The sequence below is a fragment of the Protopterus annectens genome, chromosome 11.part0 (assembly GCF_019279795.1).
Source record: "Protopterus annectens isolate FY-2018-M chromosome 11.part0, PAN1.0, whole genome shotgun sequence".
Classification (NCBI taxonomy): domain Eukaryota; kingdom Metazoa; phylum Chordata; order Ceratodontiformes; family Protopteridae; genus Protopterus; species Protopterus annectens.
Window position 1 is genome coordinate 1,025,376,348 of NC_056745.1, and position 20,082 is coordinate 1,025,396,429.

Genomic DNA, 20,082 nt, shown 5'->3' on the forward strand with positions numbered 1-20,082 from the left:
AAAGGGCCTTACAGAAACAGATGCTTGGTGCCAGATCAAGCTCAATGCCAAGGAATGTATAGTTATCCCCTTTGGGAAAAAACATGTATCTGTGAATTACCATATAGGTGGCAGTACACTAAACACCGAAAGTGTGATAAGAGACTCAGGGACACAGGTGGACAGCGGTCTCACCTTCGATAACCACATTGCCACAACAGTCAGGAAATCCTTCTATGTGGCACACCTCATCACTAAGGGCTTTTCATCCAGAAAAAAGGAGGTCATTGTCCCACTGTACTCATCCCTCATTGGACCCATTATAGAATACAATGCCCCGTTTGGTACGTACCTCTCAAGACATCTGCAACAACTGGAAAGGCCACAGAAATACCTCACTAAAAGAATCACAGGCCTAAAGCAGATGCCCTACACTGACCGCCTTAAAAAACTCCAGCTATACTCTGTCACATATCGTCTACTGAGAGGCGATCTTTGCTTAACATACAAGGCCATGTCAAACCCAGAGCTGTTGGACATGCTACACTTAAAGAAATCCCAATCCCTCAGAGTCACACGCTCCAGGGAGCTAAAGCTTGTCATCACAATAAACAAAACATGCTGGAGGGATAGGTTCCTGACCCAGAGAATCCCCAGACTCTACAATAGATTGCCATACATGTCAAGCAGAGTACCTCTTAGGTCCTCTTCAAAAGGAACTTTGACGATTGGATGGGAGAAAGGAAATTTTTCCCGGGGATCACGTCAGTCGCCCTGCTAGACAGGGGTCCACAGAAGTAAATAGTGTGGGAAGAAATAGCCAGGGAATTGTTATGGCTAGGCTTGTATAGGCCCTAGGGCTGATAGCCTAGTACCAACCTATGAACTAATCTCTAAACCTACCCATACTAATAACTCTCATTCTTCAAGCTCCTTGATAGATTGGATACCTGTCTCTAACCCCAGCAAATACCATAACCCTGAAACTTTACCTGATGCCCTGGGTGACTACTCACCTATAAAAGTGCAGCGATGCATCATCCACCTTCCCAAGCCACACCGTCTTATCACCTGCCATAAACTTTCAACCTTTAACCCAGACAACTTTAAAACCCTCCTCTCTAAAATTAACTGGAATTTCCTTACACAGCTCCCACTTGAAGAAGCAGTAAATGCATTCAACTCAGCCTTCCTTGTTGTGTCTTTCGGCTTATCCCGGTTAGGGGTCGCCACAGCAGAACTCCGGTCCGCTAATATTTGGTAGTGGATTTTTACATGCCGAGTTACCAGCCCTGACGCGCAACCTTCAACGAAGGCACGCTCATTCATGCATGTCTCCACACATAAGACGCTCTAGCTGGGAATCGAACAGGACAATGTCTTGCTGTGAGGCGACAACGCTACTGCAGCACCACTACCACAACTCAGTCTTCCTAAGTATCTTAAATTCACTAGCCCCACCAAGAAAAGTTTGAATAAAGGCTAACATTTCACCCTGGCTAACTAAAACCACCCGTACCCTAATGCAAACCAAAGAGAAGGCATGGAATACATGGATACAAACCAAACTTTCTGCTGACCATCTAAAGTATAAACAAATTAGAAACCAGACTTAAAAACTAATCAACAAAGACAAAAAAAACTACTTTTATAATCCTCAAAAACACTAAAATCTGATCCAAAAAAGTTCTGGAATGCTATAAACGAAATACTACATCCAGGTAACCCAACTTCTCCAAACCCTTGTCCTGACAAGTCACATGAAGAAACTGCCAGTACCTTCAACACCTATTTTGTCAAATCTACTTCCAAACTATTTAACTCCAACCTTTCAAACAACAGTACTTTAACCCCCCTATAAACCCCTCAACCACAAACCCAATAGATTCCTTCTCTCTCAAATCTGTCTCCACAGACTGTATCAGAACTCTGCTTTCTAAGCTCAAACCATGCTCTGTATCAGCAGACAATATTTCTTCTTACTTTCTCCAGATTGCTGCACCCTCCTTTGCCGTGCCTGTATTCATACTAATCAATTGCTCCATCTCTGAGTCTAAAGTTCCTACTATCTGGAAACAATTTTACACTCTTCCTATTCATAAAGGAGGTAACGCCACAGAAATATCCAATTTCAGACCTATTGCTATCCTCTCCCCTCTCTCCACAATCCTAGAGAAATGTCTTCACAAACAAGTTATGCACTCTCTCTCACAAGAAAATCTTCTCACTCCTACACAGCATGGCTTCTATCCCATGTATAGTATAACCACAGCTGTGCTATTTTTTCTCAACATCATAGCCCTTGCCAAAGATGACCACAAACTCATATCTTGTCTCTTCCTAGACCTTTCAAAAGCTTTTGACACTATCTCACACACTATCCTACTTAAACTTGTAGATCTAAACTTCTCTCCTGATACGGTTACATGGTTCTCTAGCTATCTCTCTCTGATAGACTGCAGTCAGTATGATGGGACTCAACACTATCTACCCCTTTCTCAGTAAGAACTGGAGTTCCCCAAGGATCCATTCTTGGTCCTCTGCCCTTTAACATCTTTATCATCTCACTCCACTCCTCTTGCCCTCTATCTAACATTATCCAATACGCAGATGACTCTACAGTCATAACTGTCACTAATTCCCCCTCAGAACTTCTAACAAATACCCAGACATCTTTCACCTCAGTAGAGACATGGCTTACTAATAATCAGCTCATCCTCAACCCTAAGAAAACTAAATTACTGCTCTTTCTGCCAAAATCTGCAAACCACATTAAACCTTCCTTTTCCATAAGGTCCCTAAACAACACTCCTATAGAAGTCGAAAATAGCTCAAAACTGCTAGGCTTTACCATTGATGACCAACTGAAATTCGATCTTCACATTAATAACTGCATTAAAAAAAAACATCAAAAGCTAGGACTACTGTATAGGAACAACAAATACCTAACTAACGAAGCTAGGATTTCCCTTGCCCATGCCTACCTTCTACCGTGCTTAACCTATTGTTCTCAAATATTCACAGATCTGAACTCTTCCCTACTTACCAAATTAGAATCAACTTACCATAAAATAGCTAGATTTGCAGGTCGACAGACATATAAATCTCATCACTGTCTCTCCCTAAAATTCCTGAACTGCCCAAAATTCCCTCACCTGTTCCTACTATTGCAACTCCAAATCATTCACTTCATCCTGTATCAGCCTAAATTCTGCCCAAGTCTATGTTCTCTCATCTCTCACTACTCCCCTACCAGACTCCTCCGAAGATCAACCCAAGACCTACTAAAACTCCATAAACCCAAATCCAACACAGGGTGTAACTTATATAGCTACCATCCATCTATTGCATGGCACAAACTCCCACTTGAAATAAGGACCCTGACTCACCCCAAACAATTTAATAGCAGCCAAGGACCACCTTGTTAGACACTGGTCATGCCACTGTACTCACCCTCCCTGATTATTACCTTTATAATACTGTTAAACTAATTTTCTAAAGCCTACTATTAACTAACTTAGCATTAACTGATTCAGCCTATGCTTCCTATGTAACCTCATAATGCTTCTTCTATACTCTGCACCCTGAAATTGTTATATAACCTTTTTAAGTCTCTGCTACTCAGCATATAAAACCCTGTATTTAGCATACTCTATGTTTTTAAACCAAAAGCATACAACTCATTTCACTTTTTAACATTAACCTTTTGTATATAGGTACCGTTTTATCTCTCAATAATATACATGTATATAGCTTTTGGTATTTTAACTACCAAAACTTTACTATTGTCATTTTTTATGGAAATGTATCTGTCTTGCTGTGTTTTATTTGCATTGTAAAGCCTTGGAGCTTTTCTCCCCTAGCCTCCACGGAAAAAGGACAATAGCTCAGTCGGATACACACTGTCAACAAATATAAAATAAATAAAATAAATAATAAATAAATGGTATGCTTTAGATGTTCTTTGTGTTTCACTGTTGCAGTCATCACACTTGCGTTATCCTGCCAGGGGTAGCCCTCAGTCGGCCCGAATACCAGAGGCTTAGTGTTTCTGCGTCGGTTGCTGTCGCTCCAGGACTGACATCAGGTCATCAGTGGTATAAAATCAGTCAGCCGACGCTATTACATCAGTCTTTCTTGTCAAGGAACCCAAAGCAGAAGCAATTGCATGAGTGCCGGTTGGCCGCTACCTGAGTTTTCGTTTCCGAATTGAAGTTGAAGTCTTCTAAAGCTAAGTACCCCATTGGGGATCCTTTTTTCTTGCTCTAACCAATGTCAGAAAAAGTTAATAATTGTCTCGCCTGTGGAAAGCAAATACCACACCGAGATTTCCATTCTTACTGCGTCACCTGTATGGCCCAGACCACGGCGTCCCTCACTGTCAGTTTTGTGCTTTGTTCAACGCCAGAACTATACGTCATCGGTACTTATTGTAGCTAAATATTTTTGCTCTCGATCTCCGTTTTCTGAAATGGCTTCAGTAAGCCATCTGACTACCGATCTTCCGAAAAAAGTTATGGATAAAGACAGAGACAGCACAGTTCCAAAACTGCCGATGATGCTTCCGTTAAGGTAGTCGCCAGTACGCCGGTCCACAGTGAGGTGCTTTCGCAGCCCCTGATGCCTGCTTCTGTGGATTCACAGGCTGCTACTGATACCCGTTCAGAGTCCGGTATGCCGCTAGACTCTTCTTTGACTAAGGAGCCTGCGGATGTTCTACCTTGGATGGGTCCAGAGCCGCTGAGCAGGCACCGGCTTCCGAGGAGGTTCTTCGCACTACCGATACTCGACACAAACTGACAACTTCTTTTGCATCTTCAATTCTTTCTAAAACTACTGAGTTTCTAAGGACCAGGGTGCAAACTACGCCTAAAAAAAAACGACGACCCAAGGTCAAACACCTGCTTCCATGCCTCAATCTCAAATGCTTAATATGGCAGAAGACCTTACCTTGCTTATTAGGGGAAGCCAGCCTACCCCTTCCAAAAGAAAGAGACTTGTCCCCAGCTGTTTTATCTGACCAGGAGTCTGGTGACTCTGAGGTTTCTGAATATGAAGACATGCAACCCTTGTGTGCTTATGAGGATTCAAATGCAGAGGAATCCATTCCTTCTGCCTCTCCTCCAGAGGATTTTTCATTTGGTGAAACCCTACGTACTTTAAGGGACCATTTCCAACGGGAGTGTACTATCCTCAGTCCAAAAAGAGACGCAGGGAATTCTTATATTTACCACAGCACAGACCTTTAGCCATTCCTCCTGGCCTGGATGTTGTGGATGATGTTTTTATGGAATCCCTTCCTCCTGCTCCCAGGAAGCCTGACAAGTGTTACAGAGTCCCTGACTCTCACAAATACCAGAAACATAATATGGAACTCCTTAAACAAAAAATATCTACTTTTTCCGGCTTGTGCAGAAAATAAAGAATTACAGGAGCATATGCATTCTGCAAGCCAAGTTACTAGACACACCTTGCAATGTGGCTTTGATGCTCTAGAAGCATCCTGCAGGGCAGCAGTCACAGGTTCTGTACTTAGAAGACATGCTTGGCTTAAGGAACAGTCCTTGCCAGACCATGTCAAATCAAAACTGTTGGACTCACCATTGAGTAAAGACAATTTGTTTGGCACCAAGGCAGAAGAGGTCTTAAAAAAGATGGAAGAAAAAGCTAAATCTATGCAGACAGTTAGACTTCTTGCAGGTCCAGGTTCTGAGGTTCAGTAGGCATTGCCCCTCCAAGCACTGGTCCTTCCCGGCCCCCTCAAGACCAGCTCAGACAAGACCTAGGGGAAGCAGACCCCCCCCTCACCAGACAGCAGCCCCAGGGAATGCAGAGATCTAAGCACTGGTGTTCCTCCACTTCAAAAACAGGGAGTGCTAAGCCACTCCCTTATGGAAAGAGCTCACAATGACTTTACACCTTCTACCTATCCCAAAAGGGTTCCCAGATCTTCCTCCAAACCAGTGGGCAGAAGTACAAAACTAAGTCCATTCCCTGCTCTCCATGAGGGCAATGCAGCCTGTTCCTGCAGACCAGATAGGCCAAGGTTTCTATTTCAGGATTTTCCTGGTACCCAGAAAAGAGGGCACCTGGTGCCCAATCCTCGATCTGTCACTTCTAAACACCTTCCTGGTGATACCAAATTTCAAAATGCTCAGCCTTCAGCAGCTTCTTCCTATGCTAAACAAGGATGCTTGGTTAGCCACCCTAGACCTAAAAGAGGTCTATCTACACATCCCAATCAGGGATTCCTGCAGGAAATGTTGAAGTTTCAGAGCAGGATCTATGCACTTTCAGTTCTCTGCGTTTCAATTTGGCTTATCCACTCCTCCCAGAGTTTTCAGAAAATGCCTGGCTCCAGCCATTGCTTTTCTGCAGACAAAGGAATATTCAAATTTACCCTTACTTAGACAACTGCCTGATTCAGGCAGACAGTCAGCAAAAGCTGTTACAGCACCTGACCTTTGTAAAGCACCTACTGACCTCCATGGAGTACACTATAATCGAAAAAATCCAAACTAGTACCCACTCAAAAAATAGTATTCCTGGGAGCAAGCCTGGACACAGCATCCTAGATGGCATTCCTTACTCCAGAAAAACAAGCCTATCTGACAGGATATTTCTCTCAACTAGCCACCAAAACCCAGTTATTCACAAGGAAAATCCTGAAAGCTGTTGGGTTCATGGCATTCTGCATTCTACTCGTTCCATATGCCAGACTGCTTATGAGGAAACTTCAGTAGTACCTAAAAAGTCTTTGGTGTCAACACTCTCAGGACCTGGAAACTGTCATACCTATGATACCCTGTCTAAGGAAAGATTTTCTTTGGTGGGCAGCAGCATGCAACCACAACAGGGGTCTTCCCTTATCACAACCCCACGCCACCCAGACCCTAACCACAGATGCATCAGATTATGCCTGGGTGCATACCTGGACGGCAGGTGCACTCAGGACCATTGGAGCCCAAATCAAATACATCTGCACATCAACCAAAAAGACATACTAGCTGTTCAGCATGCTTTGACAGCTTTCAGACCCCTACTCTCCCCGGGGCTCTACTGATCAAAACAGACAACACCACAGTGATGTGGTACATCAACAAGCAGGGAGGAACTCACTCTTATCCCCTCTGCAGGCTTGCCATGACCCTTTGGCACATGGCTTCAGCCATGCAAATTCACCTGCAACCACAATTCCTGCCAGGCTTCCAAAACTATCTGGCAGACAACTTAAGCAGAAACCTCCTAGACCCACACGAGTGGCAGCTAGACCATGAAGGTGGACCTCTTTGCCTCCCACAACAATTACCAGGTCAGCAAATTCTTCACCAGGGAACCTCACAGCAAGGCTTGGAAAGTGGATGCCCTATCCTTCCAGTGGTAAACCTCTCGATCTGTGCATTTCCCCTTCTACCTCTGCTTTCAAGGGTACTACTCAAAATAAGGGAGGAAAAACCAAGAGCAATCTTGATTGCCCCAGACTGGCCATGCCAGCACAGGTACCCACTGCTGCGCAGTCTGTCACCCCTACCACCATGGCACCTACCTCAGATCCTAACTCTCCTGACCCAGCAGAACGGAGAATTCATGCATACACAATTGCAGACCCTGAACCTGGCAGCCTGGCTTATTCCCTGAACTCTCCTCCAGTTGCCAGTCTAAGCAAGCAAGTCCTGGATGTTGCACGTGAGGCCAGATGCCCCAGCACTAGAAAATCCTATGCTGACAAGTGGAAAAGGTATTGCACCTGATTCCAGGCTAAAAGAGCTGAAACAGCACAGCCCTCCCTACCTCTCATCCTGGATTACCTAACAGACCTACTACACAGGGGCCTATCCTTCTCTTCTTTTAAAATTCATTCCTCTGCTATCTCTGCTTATTACAGCACGGAGCCACATCTCTTTTCTCACCCTCTCATCAAGCAGTTCCTAAGAGTGGCTAGCAATTTAAGGCCACCCAAAAGAGCTCCTACCCCAGCTTGGGACTTTAACTTTGTGTTGGAAAAGCTCACACTACCACCCTTTGAGCCTGCAGCTTCAGCAGAGTTAAAATTCCTCTCATGGAAAACAGCCTTGCTTCTGGCCATCACTTCAGCTGGAAGAGTTTGAGCTACAGGCACTCATGGCAGTAGAGCCCTTCATAATTTTTCATGCTGACAGGGTCTCCCTCAGGGCTAACCCAACTTTCATGCCTAAAGTGGTGTCCAGTGTGGCTCTCAACCAATCTATTCATTTGCCCACCTTTTTCCCTAACCCACAAAACAAGGGGGAAAGGATTCTGCATTCTCTAGATGTGCACAGACAGCTCAGATTCTACCTGGATAGGACTAAATCTTTTAGGAAAAGTGACCAATTGCTAGTCAGCTTTGCAGCAGGGCCAGAGGGCAAGGCCATATTCAATCAAACAATCTCCAAATGGCTAGCACACTGTATCCATTTCTGCTACAAATACCATGGGAAACCACCCCCAAAGGGGATTAGAACACATTCCACTAGGGCAACCTCCACCTCTGCAGCTTTTCTCAGCGGGGTCCCTACCTGGGAATTCCTGGAAGCTGCAACATGGAGTTCTGTTAATACCTTCACCAACCATTACCACCTGCCTATCTTCTCCAAATCCAGGGCAGGCTTTGCAACCCCTGTCTTCTTGACTGCCTCCACCCTTTTCTTCAGTTTTGGGAATCAACCCAAGTGTGAAGACTGCAACAGTGAAACGCGAAGAACATAGTACAGTTGTGTACACTTACCATAAATGTAGATGTGTGAGTGTATTCACTGTTGCAGTCCTGGTTTCTCACACTCCATCCCCCTTGTCTCTCTCTCTCTCTCTCTCTCTCTCTCTCTCTTCCTCACTTCTTACAGAGATTTTTGGTATTTACTTTCTACTGGTGGTGTCTTTCCACCATAATCTAACTCCCTATTTGGGGGCTCTTGACATTTGGGGCAAGAAAAACTGATGTAATGGTGTCGGCTGCCTGATTTTATACCACTGATGACCTGACGTAAGTCCTGGAGCGACAGCAACTGACGCAGAAATACCAAGCCTCTAGTAACAGTAACCTGATGAAGCGCACTGTTAGGTGCGTGAAAGCGCTTGTTTTATTTTAATAAAAAATATTTGCTGCTAATCGTGGAGGCTTCAGTGATTTGTTGAACAAGCCTCTGGTATTTGGGCCAACTGAGGGCTACCCCTAATAGGATAACGCAAGTGTGATGACTGCAGCAGCCCTTCCTTTGTCCTTCATCAGCTCCAAGACTTTTTCAAAGAGACTGTTTTCAGTGTTTGTCTCTGTAAGGACTCAAGGAGTCCATGTTTGTCCTCGTGTAGTAGATGATTATCTTTTTAGTAAAGATTCCCAAGCTGATCTGTCAAAAGATTTTGTCCAGAAATTGCATTTATTCAACAACTTACTAGTCTTGTATAGCTCCCTGCCAAAACCTCTGCCCTTCAGAATTTGGTGGGACAACACACTAAGCACCTACAGACCTTACTTTTCAGCCTTCTCTCTTTACTGTGCCTCCTTTTCTCTTTCTTTCTTTCATTTTCATTTCCCAGAGAAAGGATGAGAATATTGTGATTAAAATAAAAGTATAATTTTTGTATTTCAAGAAAAAATGTAGAGAGTTTGACATTAAGTGACTCGTGGACGATTTTTATTGCCAATATACGTGTTATTTTCTCATAGTCAGTTGCAGATCGGTTTTATGCAGGCATCCACTTAGCTGTAACAATTTCACCTGTTTTTACCTTACTATGCTTGTGCAACCTGTTACGAGCTCTGCCCTCCTGACAACCTCTTGAAGTCAGAATGGATCAACATGTGCCTTCAAAAGTCTAGATATCGTCTGTGTTCATTTTTTAGCAATCAAGGTGTAATGAAGTTAAATTTTAATCTCAATTGAATGAAGATGAAGTTAGAAGACACTTTGCAAGAGAGTATTCTGACATCTTTAAAAAGATTAGGTGTGAAATGCACAGATTTAAACAACTATGTGCAACAGGGCATATAAGTTTATGTATATAGCGTGATGTCCTTTTTTCCCCAATTCAAAACACTATTTGTGTAGAATTCTCTGAAATGGATTTAATTGATCGGTAAGGTATAGTCTACATATTTGATTAACAAGACAGTTACAGTATAGAAACCAACAGTTATCTCAGTGTAATCTGAAGCACAATGCTACTTCTGGGATTTTGTATTGCTTTACTGTGTACAGATTTCTGTTTTTTTTTTTTTAGTTGCAAGACTGTATTTTCTTTGTAGCTGTTTTGTTCTTCCTTCATATTCAAAGCAATGCTCAGAATTCTTTTGTTTGATACTGAGTTTACTTATGAGTAAAGTACTTGCTTAAGAAAACATTTCCAGTATTGACATCAACAGTTATTATGTGATCTGAGCTAATACATTTTTTCCTGGCTATACTGTACAAGTTTCTTGAATACACGTTATGTATTTTTCAGGCTCAACCGACTGCGTTTGCTATGCAACAGTTGGCGTTGTTGACCCTGTAACATCAGCGTTGCACATTATTGTAGGTGAGTCCGATCGGTTTTATACTGTTACTCATATGTTTATTGAATTTAACCATATGAATACGTATCAGGCTAGTGTTATCTTTATAGAGCAACACTTCTGAATGTAGCAATTTTAAGGAGATCTCACCTGAAGAGGAGAAATGTCAGTTTTTGTTGCAGCTACTTAAATTTTAATTCATGGCATTTCAAAGTGAACCTTCATGTTATTGCCCCTTTCACTGCACATTGTTAAACTGCAGTCCTGAAGCACTTTGGTTATTTATGCAGCACTGGAATTCTGAGGCTGAGATTAGAGCTAATCAGGGTGCCATTCTGTAATGGAATACAGAAGTCTTGGATGTTATGATTTCATATAGGAAAGTATAGATGTGTAAGTTGAACTTGCCATAACAGTAGATGTTCAATGATCATTGCTGCAGTAGCCTTAGCTGTATGGGTTATATAATTCCAAGGATATAACAGCCAGCCACCTTCCACAGTTTCAGGGCACCTTCCATTCACCCAACTTGTCAAGCAGCCAGAACTGAGCTGATAAACACGTTTGGGCGTGAAACCCTTCAGAACTTTTCTACCAGCAGATAGAGGGAGGCTGAGTCCTAATAGGACAGTGCTAGGAATAACAAAAAAACGTAAATAAATGTCCACACCGTACCTATCAACTTTACAGATTTTCGCAGAATGTTCAGATTTTTGCTTTATATTTTTAGTGTGTTCCTCCTAAAATCTGTACTTTTCTGGCAAATAGCTGAGGATTGAAGTCATTAAATAATGACAAACATTTGAGTTTTAAGACTCCACATCCTTCAGAAAATGCATGCTAATGCAAAATCTATTATTCTATCAACTTTCTACGTTTGTAAGAGCAATATTTAAAATCTGTTCCTGTTTGTCCCCTCACCATTTTAGGCTTTGTCCAGATTTTTTGCTCTAAGAGGTTGAGAGGTATGGTCCACACCCCGGAAATAAAAAAAAAACACCAAATAAAATGGGGGGGATGGAGGGAGCGGCGCCTTGATCTAGACGTAGAGAAGGAATCAGGCTTAGTGCTCTGTAAAAGTATGTACAGAGGACCAAGTAACAGCTTCTAGAATCCACCTTATTCTAGAGAGACACAGATAAAGCCAAGGCCCTGGTACAGTCGAACTTGACCCTGTCTGGAATAGATTTGTCATTGTGAGTATAACAAAAAGTAATAGCTTAGGCAGCCATTTGGAAATGGTCTGTTTTGATATAGGTTGTCCCTTCTTACTTTCACACAAAATGAACAATTGATCCAAAGATCTGAAAGATTTAGTTTTGTCAAGATAGTGCTTGATTCGTCTATGGACATCAAAAGTGTGGAGTGTCCTTTCTGTCTTGTTCTTAGGTTCAGGAAAGAAAATGTGGAGAATGAAAATGAGTCAGGGTTGACTTGCCATAAATGCTTGCAACTTGGATACTCCTGTTACAGAGGTCCGAGAAATCAGTAAAACTGTTTTCCATGGTAAGAACCTCAAGTGAGCCAAATTAGCTGGTTCAGATGGAGCAAGTGTTAGCTTCACTAATGCAAAATTAGGGTCCCACGGAGGGGCCACCCATTTACTTGGAGGCCTCTTAAGGAAAATCCATTTTAAGAACATTTTGACATGAAACTGCCTTGAAAGAGGATAATCCATGGGCAGACATGCTGAAATGGCTGAAAAATGAATCTGAATAGAATAAGAAGAGTCATAGGATAGTAACTCTCACAAATATTGTAAAGCCAGAGAACAGCTAGCCCTGAATGGGTGTTGGTTATGTTGTTGGCACCAACTAGAAAACCTTTTCCATTTGCTATTCTATGATTTTCTAGTAGCTAGCTTTCTTGTCTCCATTAGTACCTGCTGCACGTCATTGGAAAACAGGTGCCTGAAAGGAATTAAGACACCTAGCATCCAGGATGTCAGTTGAAGATGATTGATGTTGAGGTGTATCAAATACCCATGTTCTTGTTTGAGTAGATCCATTCTGTGAGGAAGCTTGTAGTAATTGGCCCTAGCCATTTCCAAAAAAGGGAGAACTGTGGTTGTCTGGGACAGAAGGGAGTCATCATGGGGATTCTTGCGGGATTCTTCTGAAGTACCATGGATGTTAGTGGAAAGAAATACAGGAACATTACTGTCCAAAGAAAAGAAAAGGCATCTGTTTTTCATGCCTTCTTAGAGTCCTGGAATAGAATTTTGCCAACTGATTGTTCAGAGAGGAGGCAAAGAGGTCTAATAGAGAAATTCCTGACATTTTGAAAAAGACTCTGCAAAGATATGCAAGTCTTTTAAATATGGAAAAATGGAGATACCCTGCAGCCCGCAATGAGCTATAACTGGAGCTACATGCTTTTATGCACTGGGTTGTCCAAAGGGTAAGCAGAGAACTGATATGATCCATACACACAAAACCTTAAGAAATGTCTGAAGTCTGGATGAATAGGGATATGATGATGAGATAACAGGTTGTGAAGTGACATTTTAAATGTGGGCACTGTCACAAACAGGTTTAGAAAAGAGATTTCCAGAACTGGTCTCCAATAAATTTCTTTCTTTGGCACTAGAAACATCCTTGAATAAAAACCTTTTCCCACCTAGGAAAGCAGAACTGGTTCTCTCACTTCTTTGGACAACATGTCATGAAGAATGAGGGGAAACAAAAGAGTCTGATCTGGAGGAGAAGGAACATTGAGCCAGAATTAGTAAATTATTCCTATCCAAAGGAAATTAAGGACGAGTAGATACATGCTTGGTTTTTTGCTTCTTTTTTGACAGGAAAAATGGGGCCAACTGTGTTACTAATAACACTGGCAGCATCCCCAGGGATGGGCACTGCATTCTGACACAACAGGGAAAACTTCCCTGTTTTCTCTCTCAGGACAGATAAGAGTGGCTCTTCCTTGCCTACTGAGGGGACTCAACAGCCACAGATGATGCAGCTAACCCCTGGTCCACAGTGGCTGTAGATACTACACAAAAAGGATTTGGGGTAAAAGGTGAGTGGGTCTGAGGTACAACAAATGGACACACCAGAGTCACCCACCTGTGGCTGAGGCAACTGCTAGCCCGAAAGAAAGAAAAAAATTAAGATTGTCAAAGATTTTTCTGTTTAACAAATTCATAGAGTAGACCACATAGTCTGCAGGAGAATGTCTTTCAGCCTGCGGTTCTATGTCATTATGATATTGTTAGCAGTGACACTGGTCTGAAAGTAGGCTGTTTTTTGTCCATAACATAAGTAGGTGACAATTTCCATGCTGAATGTACAAGGCCAGAAAGGACAACAAAAATGTAAGTACTGAGCAGGGCAATGAGGAACTAGGAGAGACAAAACATTTCTGTGAGAGTGTCTTTTCGACTTTTCCCGGTTAGGGGTTGCCACAGCGGAACTCGGTCCGCTAATGATTGGCAGTTGATTTTTACGTGCCGGGTTGCCAGCCCTAACTCACAACCTTCAACGAAGGTACGCCCATTCACGCATGCCTCCACGCAGAAGACGTTCTAGCTGAGAATCGAACAGTGAGGCAACAACGCTACCGCAGCACCACCACCACATTTCTGTGAGAGTAAAAGGCTTTAATATGAACATAATGTGCAGAAAGTGTAAGAAGTGTATGTTTGTGAAAGAAAAGCTTTTCTACCTGGAAATGGGGTCTGGAAGTGGTCTACATATTGTGCATCTTAAAAAAAAAAAAAAAAAAGAGTGCAGTTGTCACGAAATGGCCTAACAGAGGATTTTAATTAAATAATAGCCTTGACTAACACACACTGTGAGTACTAATCTTCTAGTAGCTTTAGGAATTACTTGTTTGATTATTCAAGGGTAACCTTTCTTCGAGAAGGTGATTCCTACTGTCCCAAATGTTTTGTATCTGTCACTTAAGTTTATTCAGTAAATTAGAATAATGAAAATGCAGTAGCCTTTTGGTGTCACTTATGCACACAGAACATTATATTCTCTCAAAATACTGCATTTCCTTTAAGAACAGTATGTATACACAGTAGTACAGCACGCACAGTGCTTGACCTATGTACCAAATTTCTTGGAATTTTTAATAAGCTCCATTTATAAGGAGGTACGTACACCTGCTCTGCTTAACACCCCTGCTTCAGCATGACTACATAAAAATATGTTATGTACAAATGATTTTATTTTAGTTACTGCTCTGTGTATTTTAGTGTGAACCATTCAAAAATGTGTCTACTTTCTCTGTGTCACTTTGGAGATTTTCTCCCCATACCGTTACTGAAAATGGTCCTCAATCCAGTGGATATCCCAAAAATCAATACAAACAAAATAAATAAATGCTTTTGAAAAACATGGCAAATGTCTTAACTCTTCAGATGACTGCATTGAACTAACTAGATGCTAGTAAATGTGACCTTAGTTTCAAGTACATCTACCAGAATTTTTTTCTTGATATAAAATCTGTGAGCTAATCCTGAAATATAATCCACTAAAATATGGTTATCAGCTCTTTACTATGGCAGGTGGTCTAATCGGAGTGCAGATGAATGACAACTTTTATATAAACGCGTACACACACACACACACACACACACACACACACACACACACACACACACACACACACACACCTGCTGTGTAACCATATGTATTTTATGGTTTACAATGGAAATTTCAAATCCACATCAACATCAGTTGAACATTTAGAACTTTGAACCTAAATGTCGGATTCAAAACTTCGCATAGTAAACAAATGTGAACATGAAAACATTGTTCGATGTTTTTGACGTAGCAGAAAGTGACATCAGTCACCTTCTGCTATGCATATTAGCTTACCGTTGAACTAAGCATTCAATGGTATGTTAAATACAGTATTTAGCTGTGCTCCCACACCCCCTGCATATTAAATATACCAGCTCCGAGATTGCACTACAGTGAGAAAATGGGCTAATTCCCTGTTCCTCACTGCAGCGCGACGTCAGTTCACAGTGTTGGTACATCGATTTTCCTATGGTCGAGTGCACCATGCAATTCGACCATATGAGAGCCGGGATTCGATTAAATGAATGTTTCAGTCCATGATTTTGAACACACGGTGTTCGAGAGCATGACGTTCGCACACACCATAGTAAACCATATTTTATATATGCACACACATTTATATTTGGGATTACGACTAATTCACCTGCACTTAATCGATGAATCAGTGTAGCGAACATAACTCGGTCAGATGCAGCCTTACCCAATGAATCCAAACGCAGACAAAAAAAATAAAATAAGTGTTTTTGCAAAAGGGCAAGGCTTCATGCACTCCTGTAATTTCAAATATACAAGCTTAGAGGTGCTGTACCTTATTGGCAATGTTAAGTGATTGGAACAGACTGATTTTCTTGCACTGCTAAAAGCAAAAAAGCTATGCCATGCTGTTCAACTGTATACAATGATAAAACAGATTTTGATGTATTACAGCAGACCAGCTTTTCAACCAAATGCATCATGACACACTGAAGAACATCACACGCACATACGCACACACACACACACACACACACACACACACACACACACACACATTTTTGTAGAAGATAGTATAATAAACAAATGGTTAAAATCTTCCAACATCACACTCTCATCCACATCCCTCATCCTAAAGCCACAAAAGATGCGGTTAATAGGATGTGATCCACAGCCCAAATTTCTTCCTTAACGTCATAACGCATGCAGATGTGTACCAATCTGATCATCTGACTGCTCTTATTTATTGATTTTTCTTGACCAGGGTTGCCTGAATGGGGTATGGTAGTCCCTTTTCAGCAGAGGCCAGGGAAGAAAATTTCCAGTAACAAAATAGTCAATTTTATCAAAGAGAAAAAAATATGAAGTTTAAAGTTATATTATAACTTGAATATGTTTGTATTTTTGAAGTCCTTAAATTCAGAGATGTTTCTTGCTGTGGGTTTAAATACCTTAAAGGAAAATATTACTGCTTTATGATTGGATTTGATTAGAGATGAGGATACTACAGGAGCAGCATAAGTAAGTGTGATTTTAGTCATTATGGGGACAAGAAGATTAGTATTGTCTGTGAACAGCTTGATTATCAATTCCACAAATGTATGTAGAAAGCTGGACAATCCTAAATATACAGCCACATGACCTGACAAAGGTATAACCCTTCATTCTGGATATAACTGGGCCTGTTAGATATACGGTGTAAATTATCAATAAACTGTTGGAATAATCTCTTTGCTCTTTTATAATTTTTTTCTACCAATGTGCACATTCTATCCATGGCAGAAACTACATTGCAATTTGTCACCCTACCAGCACACTGGTTATATCACTTCTGAAGTCTCCAAACCTCTTAAGAATCTTGGACAACAGGTAAGGATCAACATTACTGGTACCAAATAGTTTTCCCATGATCCACATTGCTTCACTGTCTCCCATATGAGTCAGTAGTTTCCATCCTATGTTATGAAATAAAAGAAGAGCAAACCGGTCACAGATTTTAGGTAGGCTCCACAGTGTGTTCTCTTGCATCAGTCCTTGTGCATATATCAGTGCATTTGTACCATGTTTTCTTCCTTGAGCACTGCAATGCCAACTTTGGTACATTTAAAAAATCTTGTATTCACATGTCCTTTTACTGATGTATTAAGCATGCTGACACTATATTTCTTAAATGCAGTAAAACTAATTACCATAAAATGTAATTTCAAGAAAAATAGAATAAACTACAGTAATCAAAGTCAAGAATTCCAATAATTATGACAGAAATTGATGAATCCTTACAAACCGCCAAGTGTATGTGTATCTTACACTACAAAAAGCAAATACAAATAAATTAGATCTAGTCTGCAACTGAATACATCTAGCCCACTCAGCAATTCCAAAAAACGTTGGCAACCTCCACACTATGATAAAGAAGCAGTAATGCAGACATATCTTACAGCCAACTTGTCACCACCAATTGTCATGATGTGCCATTGACATCAGCTTAAGTCAGAAGAGTGTAAGACCTACTTATGTTTATATTCCTGATGTTTCCTATTAGGTGCCAAAAATAAATGAATGCATGTAGAATGCAGCAGATTGTGACTTCATGGAGGATAATGGATGAAGCTGTGTACGTGTGTGTGTGTGTGTGTGTGTGTGTGTGTGTGTGTGTGTGTGTGTGTGTGTGTATCTATATCTATCTATATGTGTACGTGTATGTGTGTGTGTGTGTATATATATATATATATATATATACACACACACACACACACACACACACACACACACACACACACACACACACACTAAAACACACACTTGTATGTATGTATGTATATCTATATGTGTACGTGTGTGTGTGTGTGTGTGTGTGTATATATATATATATATATATATTTATATATATCTATATATCTATATATATATATATATATATATATATATATATATATATATATATATATATATATATATATATATAAAATTAGGCGAAGCCTCCATAGTTTAGGTAAATGTTTTTGCAAAGAGTTATTCATTGCAGTTATAAATATCCATGTGTATGGTTATGCCCCCCACACCCCCTAACTATATATACTAACTCCAGGATCGCACTACAGCGGGGAAAGGGCATATACCTTTTAATTTAATGTGTCAGTGTTATGAGTTTCAGGATATATATATATAATATATATATATATATATATATATCTATATAAAATGTGCGTGTGTGTGTACATATATATATATATATATATATATATATATATATATATATATATATATATATGTATATATATTATATAGATTGACTCACTTTGGTCTAATATAACTTTGTTCGACATTTGGCTGCATATGGTGAGATCGTACATTTCTGTGGCTTGGGGAATATTCCCTTTTCCCAATATTGTTCAAACTTGGAGTTAGTATTTATAATTTGCAAATGGTATGGGGGTGCAGGGGGCTGTTTACCCTGCAAAAAACATGTTTTTTGTTTTTATTTTTAGTTTAAGATATGCATATACTGTTGTTATTTCTTGGTGAATGTTTGGTAGCATGTTGATGTTGTTTGTTGACCTTTTGCTGTTGACATTTACGAGCTTGATGTATAGGTTACTCAGCTAAACTGAGTGCAACCATGTGTATATACACATACATGTTGCTCTTCTTATGTGCATTAAGAAGACGTTGAGGCTTGGGTGTTCGTTTAAGTAGTTTATTGTATACAAACACATCAGGATGGATAGCAGGAACATTAAACTTAGGCTGTCTGACTGACTACATACTTGCATCCTCTCACTCTGGCTGCCAAGTCAAAATGACACTCTTGCGTGCACATGCTCAGTGCTTACATGTATATGTTGACTCATTGGAAAGCTTCGTAAAGGTATATCATGCACTTTGATTTACATCCTCCCTCTTTACTGAGCTGTCTCATAATAAACAGTGACACTTCAGTAGTCATGCAATTTATTCAGAGACTAATAAAGAAAAACAGCATTCATGTCTAGGTTTGCTGTGTATCTGGAACTAGGTTTTGAGATGCAACCTTATCTTGTGATGTAATAGGACTGGGTTTTGCAACACGGACAGTCACTAGGGAATGTTCTGCTTGATGTGCATCAGGAATTTTCTCGGGAAAAGGGATTGCTGACTGAATGTCCTCTGGAACAGAAACACCAGACAAGTCACTCTGAGAACTAGAGTCTTTGTTACAGGCAAGATGCTGTAACATTGGTTCGGACACTGGTAACAAATGCTTCCAATTTTGTCTGAATTCCATTCCTTGTGATTCCAGAATGTATGATCTCAGCTGTTGACACAAACTTTTCACAAATCCGATGTAATCAAAAACTTTTGACGTCTGTATCCTCACTATCTCCCCCTTTTGTAAAGAACGGAGTGGTTTGCTGTTGTTATCATAGTAAGATTTCTGGGAAAAATGCTTTTTCAACAGTTGGGCTTTTGTTGTTTTGTTGTTCTTAGCACATGGAACTAATAAATTACTGCTGAGTGGTAGTGTGGTTCTGGTTTGAATTGACATAAGTGTCTGGGCAGGTGAACCAAGATGTTTATCATGAGGATTGTTCCTGAGATTTACCAATTTTAGAAAAACTTATATATATATATATATATATATATATATATATATATATATATGTATATGTATGTATATGATTTAATACAGCATCAACTAACAAGGGCATTCCCTCTGTAACATAGTTTGGGTCTGAAATAATAGGCCGAAAAGGTGGATATACCATATTTTTATGTGTTTTTGGAATGCCAAATAAAACTCCCACTTTGGGATTTTCAGCACTACAAAAATTATAAGTTTTCTGGTCCAAATTTCCACACATTAAGCTGTCATACAAAAACTTGAAATGTATTTATAACATTTAATGATTTCATTAGCTGTTACTTTTTCATATTCTGCTTTATTACTTAACCTTTCTTCAATTATATGAACATGTTGTTGTTGTTGTCTTTCGTCTTTTCTCGGTAAGGGGTCACCACAGCGGAACTCCGGTCCGCTAATGATTGGCAGTAGATTTTTTTATGTGCCGACTTGCTGGGCCTGATGCACAACCTTCGACAAAG

General features: G+C 40.5%; 1 protein-coding gene across 1 annotated transcript in view; it reads left to right on the forward strand.

Annotated features, from left to right (window-relative positions):
• CERK (ceramide kinase) overlaps positions 1-20,082 on the forward strand; it is a 606,813-nt gene that overhangs the window by 379,346 nt on the left and 207,385 nt on the right. Inside the window, exon 7 of the mRNA XM_044087264.1 lies at positions 10,441-10,515. Coding sequence (XP_043943199.1) covers positions 10,441-10,515 — 75 coding nt within the window. The remainder of the gene's footprint in view (positions 1-10,440; positions 10,516-20,082) is intronic.